Source organism: Lampris incognitus, chromosome 4 (assembly GCF_029633865.1).
Source record: "Lampris incognitus isolate fLamInc1 chromosome 4, fLamInc1.hap2, whole genome shotgun sequence".
NCBI classification, from domain to species: Eukaryota; Metazoa; Chordata; class Actinopteri; order Lampriformes; family Lampridae; genus Lampris; species Lampris incognitus.
The window spans coordinates 66,233,682-66,258,358 of NC_079214.1; the positions used below are offsets into that span (position 1 = coordinate 66,233,682).

A 24,677-nucleotide genomic window follows, 5' to 3' on the forward strand; every position below is an offset into this window, starting at 1 on the left:
TTTAACATCTGGGAATGTGTTCGCTAATTTAGAGGGTTGAAAAACGCACTATCATCATTGTGTGGTGACACAGGTTGGGTTGGGCTGGGCTGGGGTGGGCTGGGTTAGCAACATCAGCTGGTCTGGAGCACTCAGTGCCCCTGGACTCTACATACTTGGACTTCCTCACAGCACAGGGCAGCAGACGTTTGTGGCGCCACAGCCCAAATCAACAGATCCACAGCAGCTAATTCGTTTCTTTAGGAGTCTTCAGCGCTGTACCAGCTGGACCCTGTTAGTACTGCTGGGAGTCTTCTTCTGCCGTCAAAGTATCTGGAGCTCAAAAACCACGAGAGCTTCAGCAACCAAATATGGCAGATGCATGCTGGGATAGACTCCAACCCCTCGTGACCCTGAGCTGAATTAAGCCGGTATAGGTAATGGCTGGAAGGCATGAACTGGAACGTTGGTATCACTTTAAAATACAGCTCGGTAATAACAGGGTAATACCAGGGTATTTACCATGGTAATTACATTGGTATTACCCTGTTATTACCGAGCTGTATTGCAAAGTGGTAGCAATCAGACTGTAAGTGATGAATGTTCATAGTGAGTAAATTGGATGGTATGTACTGAATGACTCGTGGGGAATCTCATGAAAACAGTGCTCTATTAGTTTGGGAAATTGGCCTACACTTTACTTGCAAAGACCAAGTTTTCAAATTTCTAAAGAAATTTAAAAGCAAAGTCTTGAGGAGAGGGGGGAGCAGTTCATATGAATGCATTCTGTAATGAGCGGGTTTAAATTAATTGAACCCCATGATGATTTTTTTTCCCCCAGGAATAATTTACTTGAGTACAAGGCAGTGCCATGAGTTGACAGTTGTGTATCCAACAAAAAGAAAATATAAGTGAATATAAATTCATATAGTGCAGCTGGACTTGACTCCTCCAAAAGCTATATTTGGCGACACCAATAAGCCCAAAGCTGATACAAGTCTGAATACGAACAACTTTAATTCCAAGCCCAGTCCGAGACCATGGAAAAAAAATGTCTCGAGTCTGAGACCGAACTGGAGGACGACAGTCCTGTGGTCAGGCCCCCCTGTGTGATGTACTGCTCAGTGTGAGCTCGGTTGTCCTCATATTGAGCAGTACATGATCACATGTCACATTAACCACCCAGCTGGTATCACCACACAGTGACGCTGATCCGGTACATACCATATCAGACGGGCTTGTAGCGTCGCCATATGCAGTCTAACCAGGACAACACTTAAGACTAGATGTGTATCCAGCTCCACGACAACTCTTTCAAAGCAGATTTGTTAGGATGAGTCGCAGGGGACAAGGACAGAAGACAGACAGTGTGGCCAGAAGGGTTCCTTGCCTTCCTCTGGCTGCGCTCCTTCTTGTGTCGTTTGTGCCTGACGGATTTAAACGTCTCCATGCGGTTCTTCATGTTCCTCTGGAAAACCTCGCGGTCTTGACGCTCTTTCTCCCCCACCATCATGAAGTGACGGCTGTAGTGGGACTGGTACTGCAGACGGACACCACACATCAACACCAAACATTACCGCAGTACATCACATCACCGCTGGGTCCTCTGGGTGTGTGTGTTTGAAAGAACGAGAGACGTACCCTTCTCCTTGGCTTATAGAGGTTTCCAGCGAGGACATGGTGCGTCTCCGTCTCTTCTTCCACCTTGGCCCCGGGTACATTGTCAATCACCTGAAGGTCCAGACAGACGCCGCTACCGTTCTCGCGCCTGGAACATCAGCACAAGGCCAGCATGAAGCACATGGAAGGTCATTGGAGAGACACAGGGCAGAGGGCTAGCCGGTTAGCCACAGCAGCTACATTAGCATTAGCCGTAGATGTGCAGATCCCCATCCATGATACATTTGGCATAATGAATAATCCTTTAAATTCAGAGAAACTAGAGTCTGCTTTAACAACCGTCAATTATCAGCCAGTGGAGAAATCAAGGAATAACATCCGTCCATCCATCCTTTATCCAAACCGCTTATCCAGCGCTCAGGGTCGCAGGGATGCTGGTGCCTATCCCAGCAGTCATTGGGTGGCAGGTGGGGAGACGCCCTGGACAGGCCGCCAGGCTGTCACAGGGCCCCCCCACACACACACACACACACACACACACATTCACACCTAGGGACAATTTAGTATGGCTGATTCACCTGACCTACATGTCTTTGGACTGTGGGGGGAAACCGGAGCACCCGGAGGAAACCCACACAGACACGGGGAGAAGGTGCAAACTCCAAACACGGGACGACCCGGGATGACCCCCCCAAGGTTGGACTACCCCGGGGCTCGAACCCAGGACCTTCTTGCTGTGAGGTGACCGTGCTAACCACTGCGCCACCGTGCCAACCGGGACAGGTATTGGCGCCCGTATTGGAATAACGTCGGTATGTGAAATTACAATGTGAGGCAGTGCTTCTGCTCCCTATAGGACGCTAAACACTATATCACATACACACTCAGCTATAATATTACAAAAATGTTCACTACAGTCAGCCCCTGTATACACACACACACACACACACACACACACACTCGTGTAACTCACAGGTAGTTGGTGACGTTGGTGACCTCAGGGAAAGAGGCTCGGCTTGCCATGGAGGGAAGAGAAAGCCTGGCAGAGGTCAACACATTCCCTCCCTAAAAACACACACACACACACACAAAGTGGCTGTTAACTTTGTGAAGAACAGTGCCACTTACTGGCCACTTGTGGAAGTGCCAGAGAGCTGCTTTATTTTGCATTCATCTTGACTGTCCCCCCGTCACGGTGGCTTTCCCACACTGCTACTGTCAGTATGTCCCCCACCACAAGTCTACATACTGGTACTATCCACGTGTCAGCCCAGTGAAACCTGCGATACCCACATTATTCATTTATTTATAGCCGTCCCGGTCGCTGCTCCACCCCCTGTGCTGATCCGGGCGGGGGGGGGGGGCTGCAGACTACCACATGCCTCCTCCGATACATGTGGAGTCACCAGCCGCTTCTTTTCCCCTTACAGTGAGGAGTTTCACCAGGGGGACGGAGTGCGTGGGAGGATCACGCTATTCCCCCCATCCCCCCCCCAAACAGGCACCCCCACTGACCAGAGGAGGCGCTAGTGTGCAGCGACCAGGACACATACCCACAATCCGGCTTCCCGCCCGCAGACACGGCCAATGTGTCTGTAGGGACGCCCGACCCAGCCGGAGGTAACACAGGGATTCGAACCGACGATCCCCGTTCATACTGATATTATTCATGTATCCGCCCAACGAAGTCTTTTATACTGTTATTATCCAGGTGTCAGTCCAATGTAGTCAGTACTGATGTAGAGTATGTCAGTTTCAGTCAGTGATTGAGGGTCAAGGGTTAAATGATGTCATATTTGAAGTCTTCACCTCTGGGACCTCAAGTCTCTGAAGCAGAGAGAAGGCGAGTTGATTCTGCCTCTCTTTACTCTTCGATGCCCGTCCCTTCTTAACAAACCCACCATCATCATCACACACACACACACACACACACACACACACACACACACACACACACACACACACACACACACATACCTGGTCTATGATGCTGATGGCATCTCGGATGTTGATCTTCTGGTAGGCCTCCCATAACTCACTCTTATGGTAAACGGACTTCCTCAGCAGCAGCTTGCTGAGGTACTTCTTATCAAACTGCTCCCACCTGCAGGAGTTAGGAGGGGAGGAGAGTGAAGTAGAGATGGGAGGGGGGAGGAGGGGTGAGGGAAAAAAATGGAAAGGGGGACTTTGAATAAATGATACTGACAGACAGGCGGGGTGAAACAGCAGCAGAGCGAGACAGAGACAGCCTGGAGACCCTGCCGCGGTCGAATCGGTTTAACGTCTCCGTTCCCACTCGGTGAGAACGATAACATCCGACTTCCGCTTCCGGTGCGCGAAGACGGCGGCGCGAATTCACGTTTGTGGCGGCTTCACCCGGCACCGGAGTCCCAGCAGTGTCTTTGTCCACGTCTAAGTTTGTCTTCGTTTGATGGCTGGGACAGCCGGCGCTGGATCGGCTGGGAGAGCTTGGTCCGCCGCGTCCTGCGGGTCCAGGGACCACGGCCCTGCCTGGAGCTGTGCCCGAAGAGGGAACACCGAGGGCGGTCTGACGGGACGCGGAAGCTGGGCAGGCTAAGCTAACTGCTAGCCCAGCGGTCGGGAACCTATGGCTCGCGAGCCATATATGGCTCTTCCGGTGACGGCATATGGCTCCCAGACAATTTTGAGTTGAAAAATTTTTTTTTTTCAAAAAAATCAGTTTGGAACTGATTTTAAAATACTTGTGATATTTCTTAATAATACTGTGTCATTTTAAAGTAAACAGAAATTAGTTTTGAAGATAAATTTCACGGGTCACCCGTGGGTCGGGTCGGGAACCAATGGCTCGCGAGCATGTCCGGGTCATTGTAAAGGTGAAGAAATCAATTTTATCAGATAGCCAACTAGTTTATCCGCTTCAACCCTTGTAACGGAAAAGATGGCGAAAAGAAAAAAAGACGATGATTACCGTGCATTCCAGGCTGCGTGGACAGAGGAATTTGCATTTGTGGAGAGAGCAGGATCTGCGGTATGTCTAATATGCAATGATAAAATTGCATCGATGAAACGGTCAAATATAAAGCGGCACTTCGATACGCACCATGCTTCATTTGCATCGAAATCTCCAGCGGGGGACAGCAGGAAAAGGGCATGCGAGGAGCTACAGCGGAGAGTGCAGACGAGTCAGCAGCAACTACGTGTGTGGACCAAGCAAGGTGACGGGAATTCCGCTAGCTTTGCGGGGGCTTTGGCAATAGTAAGGAATGGAAAGTCATTCACAGATGGCGAGTATGCCAAAACATTCATGCTTGATGTGGCCAATGAACTGTTTGATGACTTCCCAAATAAAGACAAGATAATCAAACGAATAAAAGACATGCCCCTGTCAGCAAGAACTGTGCACGATCGTAGCATCATGATGGCAAATCAAGTCGAGGAAACACAAATTAAGGACATAAACGCCGGGACATACTTTTCTCTCGCGTTAGATGAGTCAACAGACGTTAGCCATCTATCTCAGTGCAGTATCATTGCCAGGTATGCTGCAGGTGACACACTGCGTGAGGAAAGCTTGGCTGTTTTGCCAATGAAAGGGACAACAAGAGGAGAGGACTTATTCATGTCTTTCATGGAGTTTGCTAAAGAAAAAAAACTACCGATGGATAAACTTATTTCTGTCTGTACTGATGGTGCACCCTGTATGTTGGGGAAGAACAAAGGATTTGTAGCGCTTCTCCGTGAACATGAAAAGAGCGCCATCCTAAGTTTTCATGGCATCCTGCACCAGGAGGCGCTTTGCGCTCAGACGTGTGGCCAGGAGCTTGGTGAGGTGATGTCGCTGGTCATTCGAGTGGTCAACTTTATTGTTGCCCGAGCTTTAAATGATCACCAGTTTAAAGCTCTGTTAGAAGAAGTTGGGAATCATTATCCCGGTCTGCTTTTACACAGCAACGTGCGTTGGTTGTCAAGGGGGAAGGTGCTCAGCCGTTTTGCAGCTTGCCTGAGTGAAATCCGGACTTTTCTTGAAATGAAAGGCGTCAAGCATCCTGAGCTAGACAACACTGACTGGCTCCTGCAGTTTCACTATCTCGTGGACATAACTGGCCATCTGAACCAGCTCAATGTGAAAATGCAAGGTATTGGAAATACAATCTCATCCCTTCAACAAGCAGTGTTTGCATTTGAAAGCAAGCTGGAAGTCTTTCTCAGGGACATTGAAACAGGTCGTCTTCTGCACTTTGAAAGACTGCAACAATTTAGAGATGCATGCTTAGCAAGTGACTCCACTCAACATCTGGATCTCCAGCAGCTAGCTGGCTTTACGTTCAATCTCCTGCAGTCATTCAAAGCACGTTTTGGAGAATTTCGTGCGCGCACTGGTCTTTTCAAGTTCATCACTCATCCACATGAGTGTGCAGTGGACAAAATCGACCTGACATGCATCCCCGGGGTCTCTATCGGAGACTTTGAGCTGGAAGTTGCTGACCTGAAGGCATCAGACATGTGGATGAGTAAGTTCAAGTCACTTAATGGAGAGTTGGAAAGTCTTGCGCGACAGCGAGCAGAGCTGGCGAGGGAACACAAGTGGACAGAAATTAAAAATCTTCAACCTGAAGACCAGCTGATTCTTAAAACTTGGAACGAGCTTCCTGTGACATACCACACAATGCAGCGTGTGAGTATTGCCGTATTGACCATGTTTGGCTCTACATATGCATGTGAACAGTCTTTCTCGCATATGAGGAACATTAAGACCAACCTACGCTCACGTTTAACTGATGGAAGCCTCAACGCCTGCATGAAGCTCAACCTCATCACGTATGAACCAGACTACAAGGCCATCAGCAAAACCATGCAGCACCAGAAGTCGCATTAAAAGTAAGACATATTTCATTTATTATACGTTAAGAATACTATATGGCTCTCAATGAAATATATTTAGAAATATTTGGCTTTTATGGCTCTCCCAGTCAAAAAGGTTCCCGACCCCTGTGCTAGCCCATGCAGACCGGCAGTTCTGGCAGTCCTCCTGGCTGGCGTTCGTTCTCCTGGACAGTGATTTTTGTTGTTGTTTAGTTCAGATATGTGTGTCAGTTTGGATATATGTGTTCTTGTAGTTCTTGGATGTGTGTTGTTGTCTTTGTGTTGCACTGCTGTGGGCTGGGGGATACAATTTGTCATTTCATTTCATGTACGCAAGTGCATGAAATGAAATGACAAATAGTGTTTCTGATTCTGATCACAAAGAGAGATACTTCAGTAAATCTCACTAATTAAATACTGTCGTCTGAGGAATGGTGTGTGTGTGTGTGTGTGTGTGTGTGTGGGTGTGTGTGTGGGTGTGTGTGTAAGGGTTGTGGTGAGGTCTTGACTGATAGTTGAAACAGATATGACATTCTGGGAGCAATGGGTGTCGAGTATTTCCAAGCAAAAATTATGGAGAAGTCCTGGAAAATGATTTCCTTGAAAGAGTGGGGACTTGGGGAGACTTGGGGAGACTTGTGAAGATGATGTTTGCCTGAACAGATCAGCCAGGTGTCACCATGTTAACGTGATACTGAACACTCACTTGTCTCTCCAGTGGTGGTATCCCTGCAGTCCCGCGATGTCCTCCACCGCTGTCAGGATGTGGTCGAAGGCCTGGAGACAGGTACGACACACATTCGCTCACGTTTATTTACAGCTGTGAATAACAAACCAAATGTGGTTTGGCTCACATTCGTTTATGGGTTCCTTTGGAGTGAATTTAACAAAAATTAAATGATAAAAACAGAACTGGTGAAAATGCACCTGATAAATCACTTTAAACTGATAAACCGGCTCTTGAATTCTAACCTGATTTTACAAACATGAGTAATTTGATAAAAACACACTTGATAAGCAAAAGACTCATCAACATAAACAGGCTTGATTTGATAAATCCCTTTATTGTTCATCTTAGGTGGGGTTGCCATAGAGTGTGAAGAGGCCGGTCTCGTAGCACCACGGTGTCAGGGAAAACCCAGAAGTGCTCAGACTGGTCCCAGTATGGAAGATGATCGTGTGGCTGGTAGGGAAACACAATCTGCCGCAAAGACACACAGAAACCGCCGGGAAGCGCAGGCTTATGGAGTAGAAACAAAACAGTTCCTACAGAAAATAAAAAAAACACGAAGGGTGCGAGAGTGGAGGACTAAAGACATGTTTCTGGATTCAGCCAGCTCTCAGGTGAGACGTGTCATGGAAATTCACAGACTGAAGGGGACTTCTCATGAAGTCAGACAGGAACTCAACAGCGATGATGTTGAAACAAACCGGGGAGGTTTGCGTCAGTTATAGCTTAATGTTGCCGTTGTTTAACTTGAGCTCGTCCTCTCCCCCGTGAGTAATTTTAAAACTGGCACTCTTAATCTAAATGGAGGCAAGCGATAAGAGCTGTTTCGTATGAACCGATAGAGTTAGAAGAAGCACACAGCGACAGTGTAAAGGAGTCTGAATGGAGGGCAGAATGGGGTTGGGGAAGTTATGAGTCACGGGTCTGTGAATGTTCTCATCCATCCAGGTCGTCATGGTTCTCCAAAGGAGTTGAATCAAGTGCAACTGCACTTGGTATATAGTATCCGTGAAGACGTTTCGCCTCTCATCCAAGAGGCTCCTTCAGGTCGTGCCTTTCTGACTAGACCAAGCTGGTCTGGCTGGCTATGAGTCATAAGAGCTCAGCAAGCGGTTTCGAACGTATTTCCTGTGAGATAGAACATGTGGTAAAGAGCAGGTGGTGGTTAAAGTCAAGCTCGAGTGTTATCCCGTGACTTTCATTAATGTTTATGTTGCGTGGTTAATGTTTTATGTAAGGCACGACAGCGTTCTGTTTTATGTACACTCAAATAACAGTTTGAATAATGACAACTCTGCTGATTATTTATACTTGGGAGGAGATTTTAATTATATCCAAAATGACAGTTTAGACAGGCACTGTATTGAGCCTCATTATCCTTCACAGCGTGTACTGAGTGAGTTCATTCAAACTCGTAACTTAGCAGATATGTGGAGAAGATTTGACGGCGACAACAGACAATATACCACATGGGCTCATACGAGAGAGAATTTCATTTCTTTGGCTAGGTTAGACAGATTTTACTGTTTTAAACATCGGTTTAGTGTTTTGAAAATGTGTCAGATCGTACCTTATAGGTTTCACTGATCATTCCCTGGTTATTTGTGACGCTTTAATCGTAAACATAAAACCAAATAGTGCGTACTGGCAGTTTTAACACCGCTTTAACTTGGGATCTCATTTTTAAGGATGTTTTTAGAGTCCTTGGAATAATTTTAGAACTAAAAAACAGGAGTTCCCATCATTGAGGCAGTGGTGGGACTACAGTAAAGTAGAAATAAATCAGCTTTGTCAACAGTACACGCTCGTTACTGGGGACATTACCCGGTCTATGAGTGATCTATCTGGAGATAGAAATAATGGAACTTCAAAGATTAGTAGAACCCACAGGAAATCAAGGACATATTGAGGTCCTCAAACAGAAAAAGAAAGAAAAAAAAACTATTCTTGCAGACCTACTGAGCACTAGGGCTCAAGCAGCTTTAGTCCGATCAAGATTTCTGAGGGTGACTCAGATGGATGCATCATCTAAACTCTTGTGGTCTTGAGAAGAAGATCGGTCAGAGCAGGTTTGTTCATGCACTATGCTCTGACACAGGAAGTTGAGTTAACAGAGCCAAAAGAAATACGGTGACGAGCAGGGGAGTTTCATTCAAAGCAGTGAGTGTGAGGAGAATGAGGAGATGTTTGCCTCTTTTGCTGAGGGTTCGCCAAAGGTGTCCGAAGAAGACAGTGTTCATCTGGACGAGCCGCTGGTGCTGTCAGAACTGCATGCAGCTTTGCAGGGCATGGACGGAGGAAAGGCGCCTAGCATGGATGGTCTTCCAGTGGAATTTTATAAGACTTTCTGGAATTAAATTGGACAAGACTTGTTGTCTGTGTTGAGTGGAGGTCTTAAGGAAATGTTGTTGCTTTTAAGCTGCAGAAGAGCAGTAATAGCTTTCCTGCCAACGAAAGGAGATCTTCATGACATTCAGAACTGGCATCCAGTTCCGCTCCTGTGCTCTGACTACAAGCTCCTGTGCTCTGACTACAAGCGCCTGTCCCAAGCTCTGGCCAAGAGACTGAAAGAAGTGAAGGATCCAATCATTCATCAGGATCAAACGTACTATGTCCCTATCTCAGACAATGTGTTTTTAATTCGAGATGTTTCGGAAGTCTCCGTTTCCTTGGGGTTTGATGTTGGCCTCATTTCATTGGACCAAGAGAAGGCATTTGACCAGGTTGAACACCTCTACCTCTGGAAGACCATGGAGGGTTTTGGCTTCAGCCCAGGTTTTATTGCCATGATCGAAGTGTTGTACCAGAATACTGAGAGTGTACTGAAGATAAATGGAGGTCTGGGTGCCCCTTTCAAAGTAAACAGAGGTATCTGACTCTGCAGTGTGGCATAGTTTGGCTTGCATGGAACCACCTGCTGGTTTTATACAGGAACTACAAGTGGTCTCAATAGATTTTTTTTTTTTTTTTTGGAACAGACTACATTGGGTGCCCCAAAGTGTGCTTTTCTTGCCCAAAGAGGAGAGAAGTCAGGGTCTGGTATACTTGACAAGTAGAGTGGTGGCTTTCAGATGACAATTTGTACAAAAAATATCCTACAAGGTCTGTTGATATTGTGTGGAAAGGAGTGCAGCAAGTGCCATTCTGAAGAGAACTAATGGTTTGGGTCTTGATACCGATTTGTTTCTGACGGACTCCAAATGGTTAAATTTGTTTGAACTACCTGTTTTCTATCAAGGAGTCTTCAAAGCATGGAACCTGTTCAAATAGAAAAGAGAAGAACCCATTCTTTCTCTACTGGTTACTAAAGGAGCCTCTCATTCATAGAGCCAGGTTGGACATACAGGACAGTCAACACCTGGCCTTACTCTAACACTGTGCAACACTGGACTGTAACATTAAAGGACATAATGGACGTTAACTGGACCTGGTCTGATGGACACAAAGGCTGGGGCTTCTCATCTGAGGCAGAAGTCTGGTCGTTATACTAGGAACATACTAACTTGGGCTGAGAGACTGACTGACGCTGAACGGGAACTGTTGACGGACTACTGTGTGAAGGTGGAAACTCCTGATCCTTTTCCAGATTCGGAACTTTCCCCTAAAATAAACGATTGCACCGGACAATATTTTAATGTTAAAAATATTGATTATCTAGATTTATATTCCGTAAAAGGTAAAGGGCTTTACGAGTGACGTGTCAAAGTGTTGAACAAATGCAAACTAAAGGGAAGACTGACACAGTGCGGAGGTCAAAATTAACTGTAGATGATAACGTTAAGCCGGCATGGAGAGTACTGCATAAACCACCCTTGGAAAAAAAGAACAGGTGACATTCATCCGAGAATCCTACACGGGGGCTATTGCTGTGACTGCTTTTACATCTGGGATTAATCCTACAGTGTCCAATACACGTCTGTTTTGTGGAATGGTGGAAAGGGTTTTTCACTGTTTTATGAAATGCGACAGACTTAAAGCTTTGTTTGATGGACTGGGGATTTTGTTCCAGTGTTTTGATGAAAGGTGGTCGAAAACAGCATTTATTTTGGGGGCGGGTCACAGGAGAGTGAATATGCCAAAGTGGAAACTTCTAAACTTCGCAACCGAAGTAAAACGTCCATACAGATCAGCAGCAGGAATGGAATAGAAGGTGAGATCCAGAGTCTGGGTTGATTTTAGGTTTTTGAAAGCGGTGAGGGATTTGGGCGCTTTCACTCAGCAGTAGCGCTACAGTCCTGTGATTTGTTCTGTGGTGGATGATGAGTTGGTTTTTAATGATAACGTTTTCGGATGGAATGTGTAAAATCAAGTGGTGGATGGACAGCAAGAGACGTCTGTACTCTTATGGATTGTCTCTGAGCCATGGAATTCAATGAATTCCTTACCATCACTGTGATTTATTTTAAATAAAGTAGCATTTTAAAATCAAAATTAGTCTCGATTGCTCGGTCGTGCCGATTAGCTTTGTAAAACAGCAAGGAAATTAGACCCGTCTGAGCGTGCAGCACAACTCCTGGTGCAGGCTCTTGTTATATCAACGCCTTACAGGCAGGTCTCCCTGCACGCACCTTCAGACCTCTCCAAATGATCCAGAACGTGGCGGTGTGTCTGGTCTTCAACCAACCCAAAACAGCACATGTCACTCCGCTGCTCATATCCCTTCACTGACTCCTGCTCATATCCCTCTACTGACTCCTGCTCATATCCCTCCACTGACTCCTGCTCATATCCCTCTACTGACTCCTGCTCATATCCCTCCACTGACTCCTGTTCATATCCCTCCACTGACTCCTGTTCATATCCCTCCACTGACTCCTGTTCAAATCCCTCCACTGACTCCTGCTCATATCCCTCCACTGACTCCTGCTCATATCCCTCCACTGACTCCTGTTTATATCCCTCCACTGACTCCTGTTCATATCCCTCCACTGACTCCTGTTCATATCCCTCCACTGACTCCTGTTCATATCCCTCCACTGACTCCTGTTCATATCCCTCCACTGACTCCTGTTCATATCCCTCCACTGACTCCTGTTCATATCCCTCCACTGACTCCTGTTCATATCCCTCCACTGACTTCTGCTCATATCCCTCCACTGACTCCTGCTCATATCCCTCCACTGACTCCTGCTCATATCCCTCCACTGACTCCTGTTTATATCCCTCCACTGACTCCTGTTCATATCCCTCCACTGACTCCTGTTCATATCCCTCCACTGACTCCTGTGTTCATATCCCTCCACTGACTCCTGTTCATATCCCTCCACTGACTCCTGTTCATATCCCTGCACTGACTCCTGTTCATATCCCTCCACTGACTCCTGTTCATATCCCTCCACTGACTCCTGTTCATATCCCTCCACTGGCTCCCAGTTGCTGACCACATGAAATTCCAAAAACTTAAGGCTCGCTCGCAGAACGACTCCCGCCTACCCGAACTCCCTCATTCAGGTCTACACCCAGTGCCGCTCACTACGCTCCGCCAGTGAAAGGTGCCCCGACACTTCCGCCACAACGGGGCCCCCTGAGTCACTAGCCAGACTCCTCTGTAGCTCCCCGGTGGTGGAATGATATACCAAACGCCATTCGATGTGCTGAGTCCCTCTCCATCTCTAAGAAGAAGAAGCTAAAAACCAGCTCTTTCTCCAACACCTCCACACCTGATGGTATTTTAAAAAACAAACATCACTTCTAGGCACCTTTGCTTTGATGAAAGCGTCTGCTAAACGAAATGAAATTGTAATCTCTCTCTCTCTCTCTCTCTCTACATATATATATATATATATACTATATATATGCTGGAAGTTCCGGGCGTTGTCACTTTGCGACGATCTAATCTCAGCAACATCCTCACGAGATGCGAGTTGCGCAAGCGTGAACGGTTTAGGGCACGGTCGCATGTGCGTGACATTTATTTTGGTGAATCTTCGCTTCCTGTTCACTTCCCTTCTGTGCAATACGTTGGACTGTACTCTGTTTCTAACTTCAGAGGGTTTTTTTTCTTCCATTTCTCTTTTCTGCATGATCAGTTAAGTGTTTCTTGGTTTCTTGTGTTTGCTGGCTGATTGGTGACTGTCCTGCCGTTTGTTTTTGGTTTTTTTTGGCTGGTTTTGTGGAGGAACGGTGTCCTCTGAGATGCCACCGCCGTCCATTCATCATGGCATCCGGATAGTCCCGCCGGAGCCCAGTGTAACGGTGGAGGAGGTTTTGTTGGCCGTAGAAGATGTCATTGTGATCACCTGCTGGGGATTGGCGAGAGTCTGATGCCTTGTCCACATATTTTGCAAAATTAATAGTTTCCTCTACCTTTTGGCCTCTCACTGAATTTTTTTTTCTGAGCAGAGGGGGAAAATATCCATTTAGGACAATATCTGTATATGTGTGGTCAAGGCCTGAAACTGTCCTTGTTTGTTTTTCACTAAAAAAAAAAAAGGATGTCCTGTCTGTGATGCAATAAAAAGATTTGTTTCTTATCAAAATCGAAGGCAAATTGATTCCAGCGTGTTTTAGGGCCATTTTAAGAGTTTTAAAGCTAGAACGCGGGACTTTTGCATATTAATGACTTTCCGTGACGTTCAAGTCCTTGCCAAAGGAGTTCACACAATGCCGGCTCACCGCCAGGTAAAGCGCTCCGTTTCGCAGGATACCGGAGTTTTAAATCTGGCATCTGGGGCGACATTCCCAACGCTGCATTCCCTTCCTGGCAAACCGGAAGTGATGCATAGCGACGCATTTTACGTCCACCAGCAATGATTGCTTTCGTTTTCATTTTCCCCCTTTTTCTCCCCAGTTGTACCTGGCCAATTACTCCACTCTTTTTGAGCCGTCCCGGTTGCTGCTCCACCTCCTCTCTGCCACCTCCAGCTCCGCCTCCTGTCTTTTCATCAGTGCCACTGTCTCCAAACCATGCAACATAGCTGGTCCCACAACCATCTTGTAAACCTTCCCTTTAACTCTTGCTGGTACCCTTCTGTCGCAAATCACTCCTGACACTCTTCTCCACCCACTCCACCCTGCCTGCACTCTCTTCTTCACCTCCCTTCTGCACCCCCCGTTACTTTGGACATTTAGTATTTAAACTCATACTCCTTCATCAACTCTACTCCTGCCATCCTCACCCTTCCACTGTCCTCCCTCTCATTCAGGCATATGTATTCTGCCTTGCTCCTACTGACTTTCATTCCTCTTCTCTCCAGTGCATACCTCCACCTCTCCAGGCTCTCCTCCACCTGCTCCCTACTCTCGCTACAGATCACAATGTCATCCGCGAACATCATAGTCCACGGAGACTCCTGCCTGATCTCGTCCGTCAACCTGTCCATCACCACTGCAAACAAGAAAGGGCTCAGAGCCGATCCTTGATGTAATCCCACCTCCACCTTGAACCCATCTGTCATTCCAACCACACACGTCACCACTGTCACACTTCCCTCATACATATCCTGCACCACTCCTACATACTTCTCTGCAACTCCCGACTTCCTCATGCAACACCACACCTCCTCTCTCGCTACCCTGTGGACATGTTCACAGGGATTCTGATGTGAAAACAATGTGCTTGGCGTTTGGAAAATCGGTCTGTGCTTTGCAAGCAAAGGCCAAGTTTTAGAGTTTCTGGACATGACATTGGTAAAGCAAAGTCTTTGGGGGGGGGGGGTTCATATGAATGGCATTCTGTAATTGGCAAGTTTGAATTAATGGAACCAATGTCCGTTTCACCAAACAGTTGTCAAAATCAAATGCGTCAGCGCCACGCATTGAGGACCGTTGTGTGTCCAACATAAAGAAAATATAAATAAATATAAATACAAATAACTAGATTTTACCAGGTAAGCAGATTTTACCTTTTTAAGTACCGAGTTCCAGTCAGCCTCTGCTCAATATTTGTTAAGCCTTTTTGTGAGTTTGATGTGTTTTCATTTTTGTATGCCTGTTGTTTTCTCTCAGTAAAGTCTGTTTGTTTTTTCTTTATCTGATGCCTCCCGAGTGTTCACCCCGTGTAGGTCCTTTGCTCACTTTTGTGCCAACATCACAATAGATAGTAGTGGCATTATCCTTCACCAAAGCAGAGTATTTCACACTAGACCTTTAACAGGTGATTGGTGAGGTTTTGGATCTTTCTTCTGGAGTCACCGGGTCAGATGTGTGAGATGTGTGAGACCAGTTGCTGGTCTCACACATCCACAACAATGATGTGAATGTATCACTAAAGTCTTTTCTTTTTTTTCAAACCTTGATTTATTGAAGAGGACTTTGGCCCAGTTGGGTGCCAGTAGAGATCAGGCAGTGAAACATCCTAACCCTGACCAGGAGAAGGAGGAGAAGAACTGCTCACCCGCTCATGGATCTCCTCGTTGATGGTTGGCTTCCTGTTGGTTGCGCGAGGAACTTTAAGCCACTTCACCAGTGGCTTAATGGTCAGACCCTGGAAGAGAGACAGAGAGGATGAGAGAGTCACATGAAACCCAGTGTTTGTGAGTGGCCATCAGAATCAAAATCAGATTCACATCCCTTGGTCACATGTTGCTTTCAGCTGTTCCTTCCTGTTCCAGTTTTTATTCTGTTTGCAACCCTATATATTATTTATCATTAATGAATTCATAATCTATTTTACAGCCACGATCCGCTCAATCACACACCACAGTAATAGGGCACTCTGTTAGCAGCTACGTTAGACTAGCATCATCACCTGGTGTTTGCTGTTTACCTGGTACCGGAGCTAACAACATTGAAGCTAATCTTAGGATGCTGGCATCACATATGCAGAAAGAGAAGAATAAGGCATATAAAACATAACATATTATGCATGTTGTCACCAGCGACACAAGAATGAATCAATTAGCAACATGCCTCTCAAGATGGCGGCGCAAACGCACGTTTGCAGCGTCACCCAGTACCGGTGTGGGAAGATGGTGGCGCAAACTTACATCTCTGGCAGCCTCACCCAGTACCGTCCATGCAGTGTCTTTGTCCATGTCTGCGTCTAAGTTTCTGTCTTCGTTTGATGGCTGGGAGAGCTAGCGCTGGATCTGCGGGGAGAGCTTGGTCTGCCGCGTCTGGTGGGCCCAGGGACCACGGCCCTGCCCGGAGCTGCGCCCGAGGAGGTAACACCGAGGGCAGTCTGACAGGACGCAGAAATGGGGCAGGCTAAGCTAACTGCTAGACTAAGCAGACCGGAAGTTCTGATAACACAAAGAGCGGGCTGGCGGCGGCCTTGCCTGGCGTTGGCTGTGGTGTTGGTGTCATCGTGTGGGGAGGTGTGTCGAGGGTGTCTGGCTGGGGGAGCCTGGTCTGCTGTGTCCGGTGAGCCCATGGGCCACAGCCCTGCCTGGAGCTGAGCCCGAAGAGGAAGCACCAAGGGCGATCTGACTGGATGCGGAAGCGGGGCAGGCTAAGCTAACTGCTAGCCCATGTAGACCGGCAGTTCCAACACTCATCCTGGCTGGCGTTCGTTCTCTTGGACAGTGAAAAAAAATGCTTTTTTACATTTTTTTTGGGATATGTTGGCTATATGTGATTTTGTAGTTTTGTGGTTCGGATATGTGTTCTTGTAGTTTCTGGGTATGTGTTTTTGTCTTTGTGTTGCGCTGCTGTGGGCTGGGGGAAATGATTTTGTTGCATGTTTGATCAGGGTGGTGGTCAGTTCCACCGCACCAGGGTCATACCAACATGTTTTCAACTGAAAAACCAATTATAATAGTAATTAAAGGATTAATACCTCTTTAAACTGAGAGCCACACAGGAAATTTAACTAAACTGCATTTTACCATCCAAAGAACTATTGCAAAGGTAATACTCTCCCTTACCCCCAGCCACAGAACATTTTTTCATGTATTCAACGTTTTTAAATTGCTCACTTAAAGACTTACCTTTTGACCATATTTACTACCCCAACACTAACCATTCAACACTAACCATTCAACACTAACCATTCAACACTAACCATTTAACACTAACCATTCAACACTAACCATTCAACACTAACCATTCAACACTAACCATTTAACACTAACCATTCAACACTAACCATTCAACACTAACCATTCAACACTAACCATTTAACACTAACCATTCAACACTAACCATTCAACACACATCTTATTCCAGGTGGACCCTTCCTGTATTTTTACCTTTCTTTCAGGAATCGGGAACATTTATCTGTCATTTCATTCCATGCACCCGCGCACAGGAAGTGAAACAAAATATGGTTTCCCTAGTCCACAGCAGTGCAACACAAAGACAAAAAAGTCACTGTTCAAGAGAGCGAATGCCAGGATGACTGTCAAAACTGCCGGTCTGCATGGGCTAGCAGTTAGCTTAGCCTGCCCCGCGTCCGTGTCCCGTCAGACCGCCCTCGGTGTTTCCTCCTCGGGCGCAGCTCCAGACAGGGCCCTGGTCCCTGGGTCCACAGGACGCAGCAGACCAAGCTCTCCCAGCCGATCCAGAGCCAGCTCTCCCAGACATCAAACGATAACACAAACTTAGATGCAGATGTGGACAAAGACACTGCATGGACGGTATCGGCTGAGGCCGCCGCAAACGTTAAGTTCACGCCGCCATCTTCCCACACCGGTACTGGGTGAGGCCATCACCATAAAACCTTTCTTTTATGAAGCACGATGAATTGCATTTTTATGTACAGTAGTGGCAATATAAATAATGTTTTACTGATTGATTTATTGGTCAAATAACATGCAATGTTGCTGGTTGACTCATGGCTCGATCCTCCACCCATACTAAAACTGGAACAGGTCAACAGTGTTCAGGCTGTCGGACTAGAGGTTTCTATGTGAGGGGAAAGTTCTAATTCCTACCTGAAACATGACAGTGAAGAAGACTACCACGATGGTGGTCGCTACAAAGTAGTCCTTGGCTTTGACTTGCGCTCCATCCAGTAAGACCACCAGAGCAAATGCCACCGCTCCTCTTAGGCCTCCGTAGGACATCACCACCTGGTCGATTTTGTCCAGTGGGACAAGGCGGAACCGGTTTAGGATCCATGTCTGACCAATCACTCCTTGAGTATGTACCACAAGAGCAGTGTGGAAGAAAAGAAGAAGAACCTGAGTTATTCTGGCATTCATCAACACATGAATGTACGGCTGATGTCCCCGTCAGTGAGACAGGTGACCCCATACAGGATCAAATGGCACTGACGGTGCAGCTGGGGATCACATTAAAGAACTAGGGAAATTTTAAACTCTCGGTTTTAATGTGTGGATGCACATGTGTGTATGGTAAAGATATACAGAGAGAGAGCAAGATGGAAAGAGTCAGAGACATAAACATGAAGAGACAGGACGAGAAAGAGGCAGGATGAGGGAGTGACAGAAAGAGCGAGAGAAGGAAAGACAGGGAAAGAAAGAGATAGGGTGGGAGAGTGAGTGAGAGAGACAGGAAGTGAGAGGGAGCGAGAGAGACAGACACAGACATACACACAGGGACAGAAAACCTCATTGACTGACCAGCAGCTCTGAAGATGAAGATGAAGATGAGGGTACAAGAAACCAGCCCCGTGTCCCAGGCCCATTTCGACTTGTCTACAGCTGAGATGCCGAGGAAGATGAAGATGATGGTCTCAGCGATACTGGCCAGGGTTTTCATCGTGTACTTCACTGTGGTCCGAGACTTCTGGGAAATGTTGGCTTCCACATATTTATTTGCCCCAATTCCACAGAATGTCAGTCTGAAAGGAGACAGCGCCAAGCACAAATATAGGTCAAGTTTATACACTTGAACCCCCCCACCCTTCTCAGGTGAAGTCAAAGTAACTAGTTACACATCCATCCCTCCATCCATTATCCAAGCCGCTTATCCTGCTCTGAGGGTCGCGGGGATGCTGGAGCCTATCCCAGCAGTCATTGGACGGCAGGCGGGGAGACACCCTGGACAGGCCGCCAGTCCATCACAGGGCCCACACACACACCTAGGGACAATTTAGTACGGCCGATTCACCTGACCTACATGTCTTTGGACTGTGGGAGGAAACCGGAGCACCCGAAGGAAACCCAAGCAGACACGGTGAGAACATGCAAACGCCACACCGAGGACGACCCGGGACGACCCCCAATGTTGGACTACCCCGCGGCTTGAACCCAGGACCTTTCTTGCTGTGAGGCAACCACGCTAACCACTGCGGCACGGTATTTGATTGGCATATTCATGTGAGTCCCATGAGTGTGATGTTTTTTTGTTTATGTAGATAAACTTACATATCGTACCTTTAAAAGAGACAACAGATGGGGCTGATCAAATGCTTTGGGGAGAGCTATTCTACAGCTAAATCCCCATCGGACTTCACCCAGACACCCCTGAGGTGGGCCTACAGGAGTCCACAGAATACCCGAGAGCACAAAGCTTCAAAAACATGGACCCGTCTGTTAAAAGAACCCATTAAAGCCACGCCCTACAACAATGAACGACATGATAAGCCTCTATGAAAATATTCTAATGTAGACACAAGTCAGTCGATTAGAGTCGGGTGGTCGACTAGACCGACAGCAACACTGAGGTATTAAAAGAATCCAAGCTGACTGTTGTCCCACTTCCTAGGGAGATGTCGGGACTAGAGACTAGGGACACCCTTTGTCTGCATGACAGGGGCAGATCCAGCAGGATCAGGGTGCGTCAGCGGAACCATGCAGCTCAGAGCCTTGTTATCATATTTCCACCTGAGCCGTGTGTGTGTTTAAGGTGTGTTGCTGGGGTGTACGGGCATCTACACAAAATGAGCACCTGAGGACGGATCTGATTAGCGCAGAGAAAGAGAACGAGAACGAGGGATCATTTACTGAGAAAGGTGAGCTGGTGTAACTTGAATACCCAACGCCGCAATCGGGCATTAGCTGGGCAGACGCTCAATCCAAGACCAGCAAGCCTTAATTCAGGCACCAGTCTCTCTTTGTCTCGCTTTCATTGTGGAGATACAGAAGTAAGCATTGAAGCTTATTTAAATGTTGCCCTCATTCTAAGTGTCAATTAAATAACCAGAATTTAACACAGGCAAGTGATTTAGCTGCACAAGTCTAAACCTGTTTCCCTCTGATCACGGAGGGATGATCTTATCGCCAGGGAGTGAATGTACTGAAGCCAACGGGTCTGAAATAGATTCCAAAACAAACTCTGATCAACTCTCTGGCCTGACCTGAGAGCACGGAAAATTTGCATAATATGACTACCACATTTCCTGCTAGTGAAGATAAGAAGGTCTTTATTAATCCCCATGGAGATTCATTCTCTATTTGTTCTCAGGGAGGGTGCTAACGGGCACAGTGCTAACCAGTGCACCACTCTGCTGCCATATTATAAATGACTAGTAACTATAATGGCATGACTGGTTAATATCACAATATGACTAGTTAATATAATATGACCATAAATACTACTACTACTACTACTTTCAGCTGCTCCCGTTAGGGGGCGCCACAGCGGATCATCCGTTTCCATCTCTTCCTGTCCTCTGCATCTTCCTCTGTCACACCAGCCACCTGCATGTCTTCCCTCTCCACATCCATAAACCTCCTCTTTGGCCTTCCTCTTCTCCTCTTCCCTGGCAGCTCCATATTCAGCATCCTTCTCCCAGTATACCCAGCATCTCTCCTCCACACATGTCCACACCATCTCAGTCTCGCCTCTCTTGCTTTGTCTCCAAACCGTCCAACCTGAGCGGTCCCTCTAATATGCTCATTCCTAATCCTGTCCTTCTTCGTTACTCCCAGTGAAAATCTTATCATCTTCATCTCTGCCACCTCCAGCTCCACCTCCTGTCTTTTCATCAGTGCCACTGTCTCCAAACCATATAACATAGCTGGTCTCACAACCATCTTGTAAACCTTCCCTTTAACTCTTGCTGGTACCCTTCTGTCTCAAATCACTCCTGACACTCTTCTCCACCCACTCCACCCTGCCTGCACTCTCTTCTTCACCTCTCCCCTGCACTCCCCACTACTTTAGACAGTTGACCCCAAGTATTTAAACTCATCCACCTTTGTCACCTCTACTCCTTGCATCCTCACCATTCCACTGTCCTCCCTCTAATTCACGCATAGGTATTCCATCTTGCTTCTACTGACTTTCATTCCTCTTCTCTCCAGTGCATACCTCCACCTCTCCAGGCTCTCCTCCACCTGCTCCCTACTCTCACTACAGATGACCATACATATCAGTGAATGTCTAGCCTAAGCATTTGTGTGAAATGTGCCTTTCAAGCTTTTCTTCTAACGAACTGGGCTGGCGTTTGGTTTGGAAATAGGGCTTCACTGGACAAGAGCCTTTGAGCAAGGGACTTGTCCACTCGACTGCTCCAGCGGCACTGGTTTAAACTGGGCTGACTGTTGGGAGGGTGGTGCAGGACCTACGACAGGATGGCGGAGAGGGAGAAGAGTTCAGCGGTCAGGTAGGCCAGGTAAACCAGCAGGAAGACGAAGAGCGGCTCGATGATCCGCACTTTCTTCGTGAAGCGTGTGATGAAGCCCAGAACAACGGCAAAGACCAGACCCACCAACGTCCCGCCAACACTGACCACCAGGAAAGAGACTGGACAAGTGACAAGAGGAGGAGGAGAAGGAAGAGGAAGAAAGGGGTGGAGATGAAAGGAGTGATGGAGGTGAGGGGGACAGGAGGAATAGAGGAATGTGGAGGTGGAGAAGGGAGCAGAAGAAGAGGAGAGACAAGGAAGTTGATGACGTTGCATATTTACAGGAAACTAACAAAGCTTCCTTGTTCTAACTGACACCAGAATCAGAACCAGTTTCAACAATACCGTTTTTGGAAATATAGTTTATGAATAGTGTGGAATTAAATGGACCAGCACAAAACGTTAGAGCGTTCAACAGTTGCAGTGAATTAAAATAATGTTCAGTTGTTGTCAATTTAAAATTTGAATTAAAAGTAAAATGGAGCTGAAACAGGTTTTACAGAAATAAAGATCACCGTGTACTCACCCACGCCTTTGAAATAATCCGCCGTCTGAACATTCCCTGGCCCCACCTCCACAAAGGAAATATAAACTTTATATAAAACCTAGAAGTAGAGGAGAGACCTCCGTCAGTCCATACTACACCCTTTGTTTCAGCCTCACCACCACCCAAATCCCAACTCACACCTGCTCTGTAATAGAAACGAGATGAAAGAGACATCCTTTAGTATTAGCCCATACATCTGTCATTCTCACTCAGCTCCACCCTCATTCACAACAGAGATAGATAGTCAGACAGACAGACAGACAGACAGACAGACAGACAGACAGACAGACAGACAGATAGATAGATAGATAGATAGATAGATAGATAGATAGATAGATAGATAGATAGATAGATAGATAGATAGATAGACGGATAGACGGATAGACGGACAGACGGATAGACGAATAGACAGATAGATAGATAGATAGACAGATAGATAGATAGATAGATAGATAGATAGATAGATAGATAGATAGACAGATAGACAGACAGATAGACAGACAGATAGATAGACAGATACACAGACAGACAGACAGACAGATAGACAGATAGATAGATAGATAGATAGATAGATAGATAGATAGATAGATAGATAGATAGATAGATAGATAGATAAGGGATGCATGCTATTGATTTTTTTGCCGACGACAGATAATTTCCATATGATTTTGGCCAATAGCAGTACCGATAATTTCATTGCCATCCCACCATGTGTTTTAGTTCCACCAGTGTAGTTTATCTGGTATTATACTGTAGCTGTGCTGCTTGGCGCAGATGCAGACATCTGTCCTGATTTATCACTAAACGCTGCACTGTTTGGGCATTTAGACATGTCCACACAGGCAAACATCAACTTTATCCATTCAAAATAGGCTAATAATTGGCACACTGAAACAGAAATAGCCTATGTTAGAGAAATTTCTTTGCAAGGTGTAGCATGACTTGTCCTTCCATCCATGCCCATCATCGCTGTCTGCACATGACACATTAATTCTAATTAAAATGTCCTCATAACGTATCGGTCATAATTCTGATATCCGTCCCAATACCGATGACAACTTTTTTTGGGGGATCCCCCCCTTTTTTTCTCCGTAATTGTACCTTGCCTATTACCCCACTCTTCTGAGCCGTCCCAGTCTCTGCTCCACCCCCCCAGGTCTCCCTCCCCCTGACCAGGCGCCCTGACCAACCAGAGGAGGCGCTAGTGCAGCGACCGGGACACATACCCACATCTGGCTTCCCACCTGCAGAAACGGCCAATTGTGTCTGTAGGGACGCCCGACCAAGCCGGAGGTAACACAGGGATTCGAACTGGCGATCCCCATATTGGTAGGCAAAGAATAGACCTCCACGCCACCCGGACGCCCACTGATGACATATTTTAAGCAAGTATTGGCCAACACTGATAAACTGACTTACAGTATACCATAAACCCTTCAGACAGATCGACAAATGAGCGGGCAGATTGACACGTGTTCCTCATGACTCACTGAGACCTTAACACTAACCAAGCCACACCCACTAACCACACATTACATGTTCCTTTTGCTCAGTGACCTTTGACCTGCTGGTCTATAACCTTCACCTGGGATGGAACATAACGAGACCAAAATCTTAACTTTTCTCATGGGCCGCAGAGAGAACATGTGTAGAGCATGCTTAGAACATACTTAGAACATGCATTTAGACGGGAGGTGTGTATGGGGGGGGGGGGTCTGTCCACCAGGTGTCTCCCATTAGACAGAGAATGAACGCCAGTCACTTTAATGAGAACTACTGTTAATGTCTCAGTACCACTGCTGGTTCAGATTAACCCACATTGTGCTACTGGGGATTATGAAGATGTGGGCAGAACTAGAGATCCCGCATTCCTGCCCTTTTCTGGGTGGGGGGGGTTTTAAGCTGCTCAGCTCCTTGGTAAATCCTGGTGAGGACCAATACAGACCTGATCTCTCCATATTTAACCTGCTGCTGGAGGTCTGTTTAATCAGCAATGTCTTAAACACTGGCTATTTTATCTTATATATATATATATATACACACACGTATATATATATAACACAAAATATGGTTTCCCCCTGCCCACACTGGTGCAACACAAACACAAAAACACATATCCAAAAACTACAAGAACTTCAAGACCACATACTAACACATATCTAAACTAACACACATATCCAAACTAAAAAATCACTGTTCAAGGGAACGAACGCCAGCCAAGATGACTGTCGGAACGTCTGGTCTGCATGAGCTAGCAGTTAGCTTAGCCTGCCCCGCTTCTGTGTCCTGTCCGACCGCCCTCAATGCGTCCTCCTTGGGCACAGCTCCAGGCAGGGGCCGTAGTCCTTGGGCCCACCAGAAGCAGCAGACCAGGCTCCCCCAGCCAATCCAACACCAGCTCTCCCAGCCAGACACCCTCGACACACCTCCCCGCACTCCACACGACGACACCAAAAACACCACAGTCAACACCAGGCGAGGCCGCCGCCAGACCGCCCTCTGTGTTATCGGAACTGCCGGTCTGCATGGGCTAGCAGTTA

The 24,677-nt window shown here is 46.8% G+C and overlaps 1 protein-coding gene across 1 annotated transcript in view; it reads right to left on the reverse strand.

The window, feature by feature from the left end:
* The window catches only part of slc9a5 (solute carrier family 9 member A5), a 99,419-nt gene that overhangs the window by 3,438 nt on the left and 71,304 nt on the right, over positions 1–24,677 (reverse strand). The window contains exons 18-27 of the mRNA XM_056279407.1: positions 22,117–22,195; positions 21,532–21,709; positions 18,640–18,860; positions 17,989–18,191; positions 15,510–15,599; positions 7,151–7,221; positions 3,577–3,703; positions 2,573–2,664; positions 1,621–1,747; positions 1,370–1,519 (exon numbers count right to left, since the gene is read on the reverse strand). Of these exons, the coding sequence (XP_056135382.1) occupies positions 1,370–1,519; positions 1,621–1,747; positions 2,573–2,664; positions 3,577–3,703; positions 7,151–7,221; positions 15,510–15,599; positions 17,989–18,191; positions 18,640–18,860; positions 21,532–21,709; positions 22,117–22,195 (1,338 nt within the window). The remainder of the gene's footprint in view (positions 1–1,369; positions 1,520–1,620; positions 1,748–2,572; positions 2,665–3,576; positions 3,704–7,150; positions 7,222–15,509; positions 15,600–17,988; positions 18,192–18,639; positions 18,861–21,531; positions 21,710–22,116; positions 22,196–24,677) is intronic.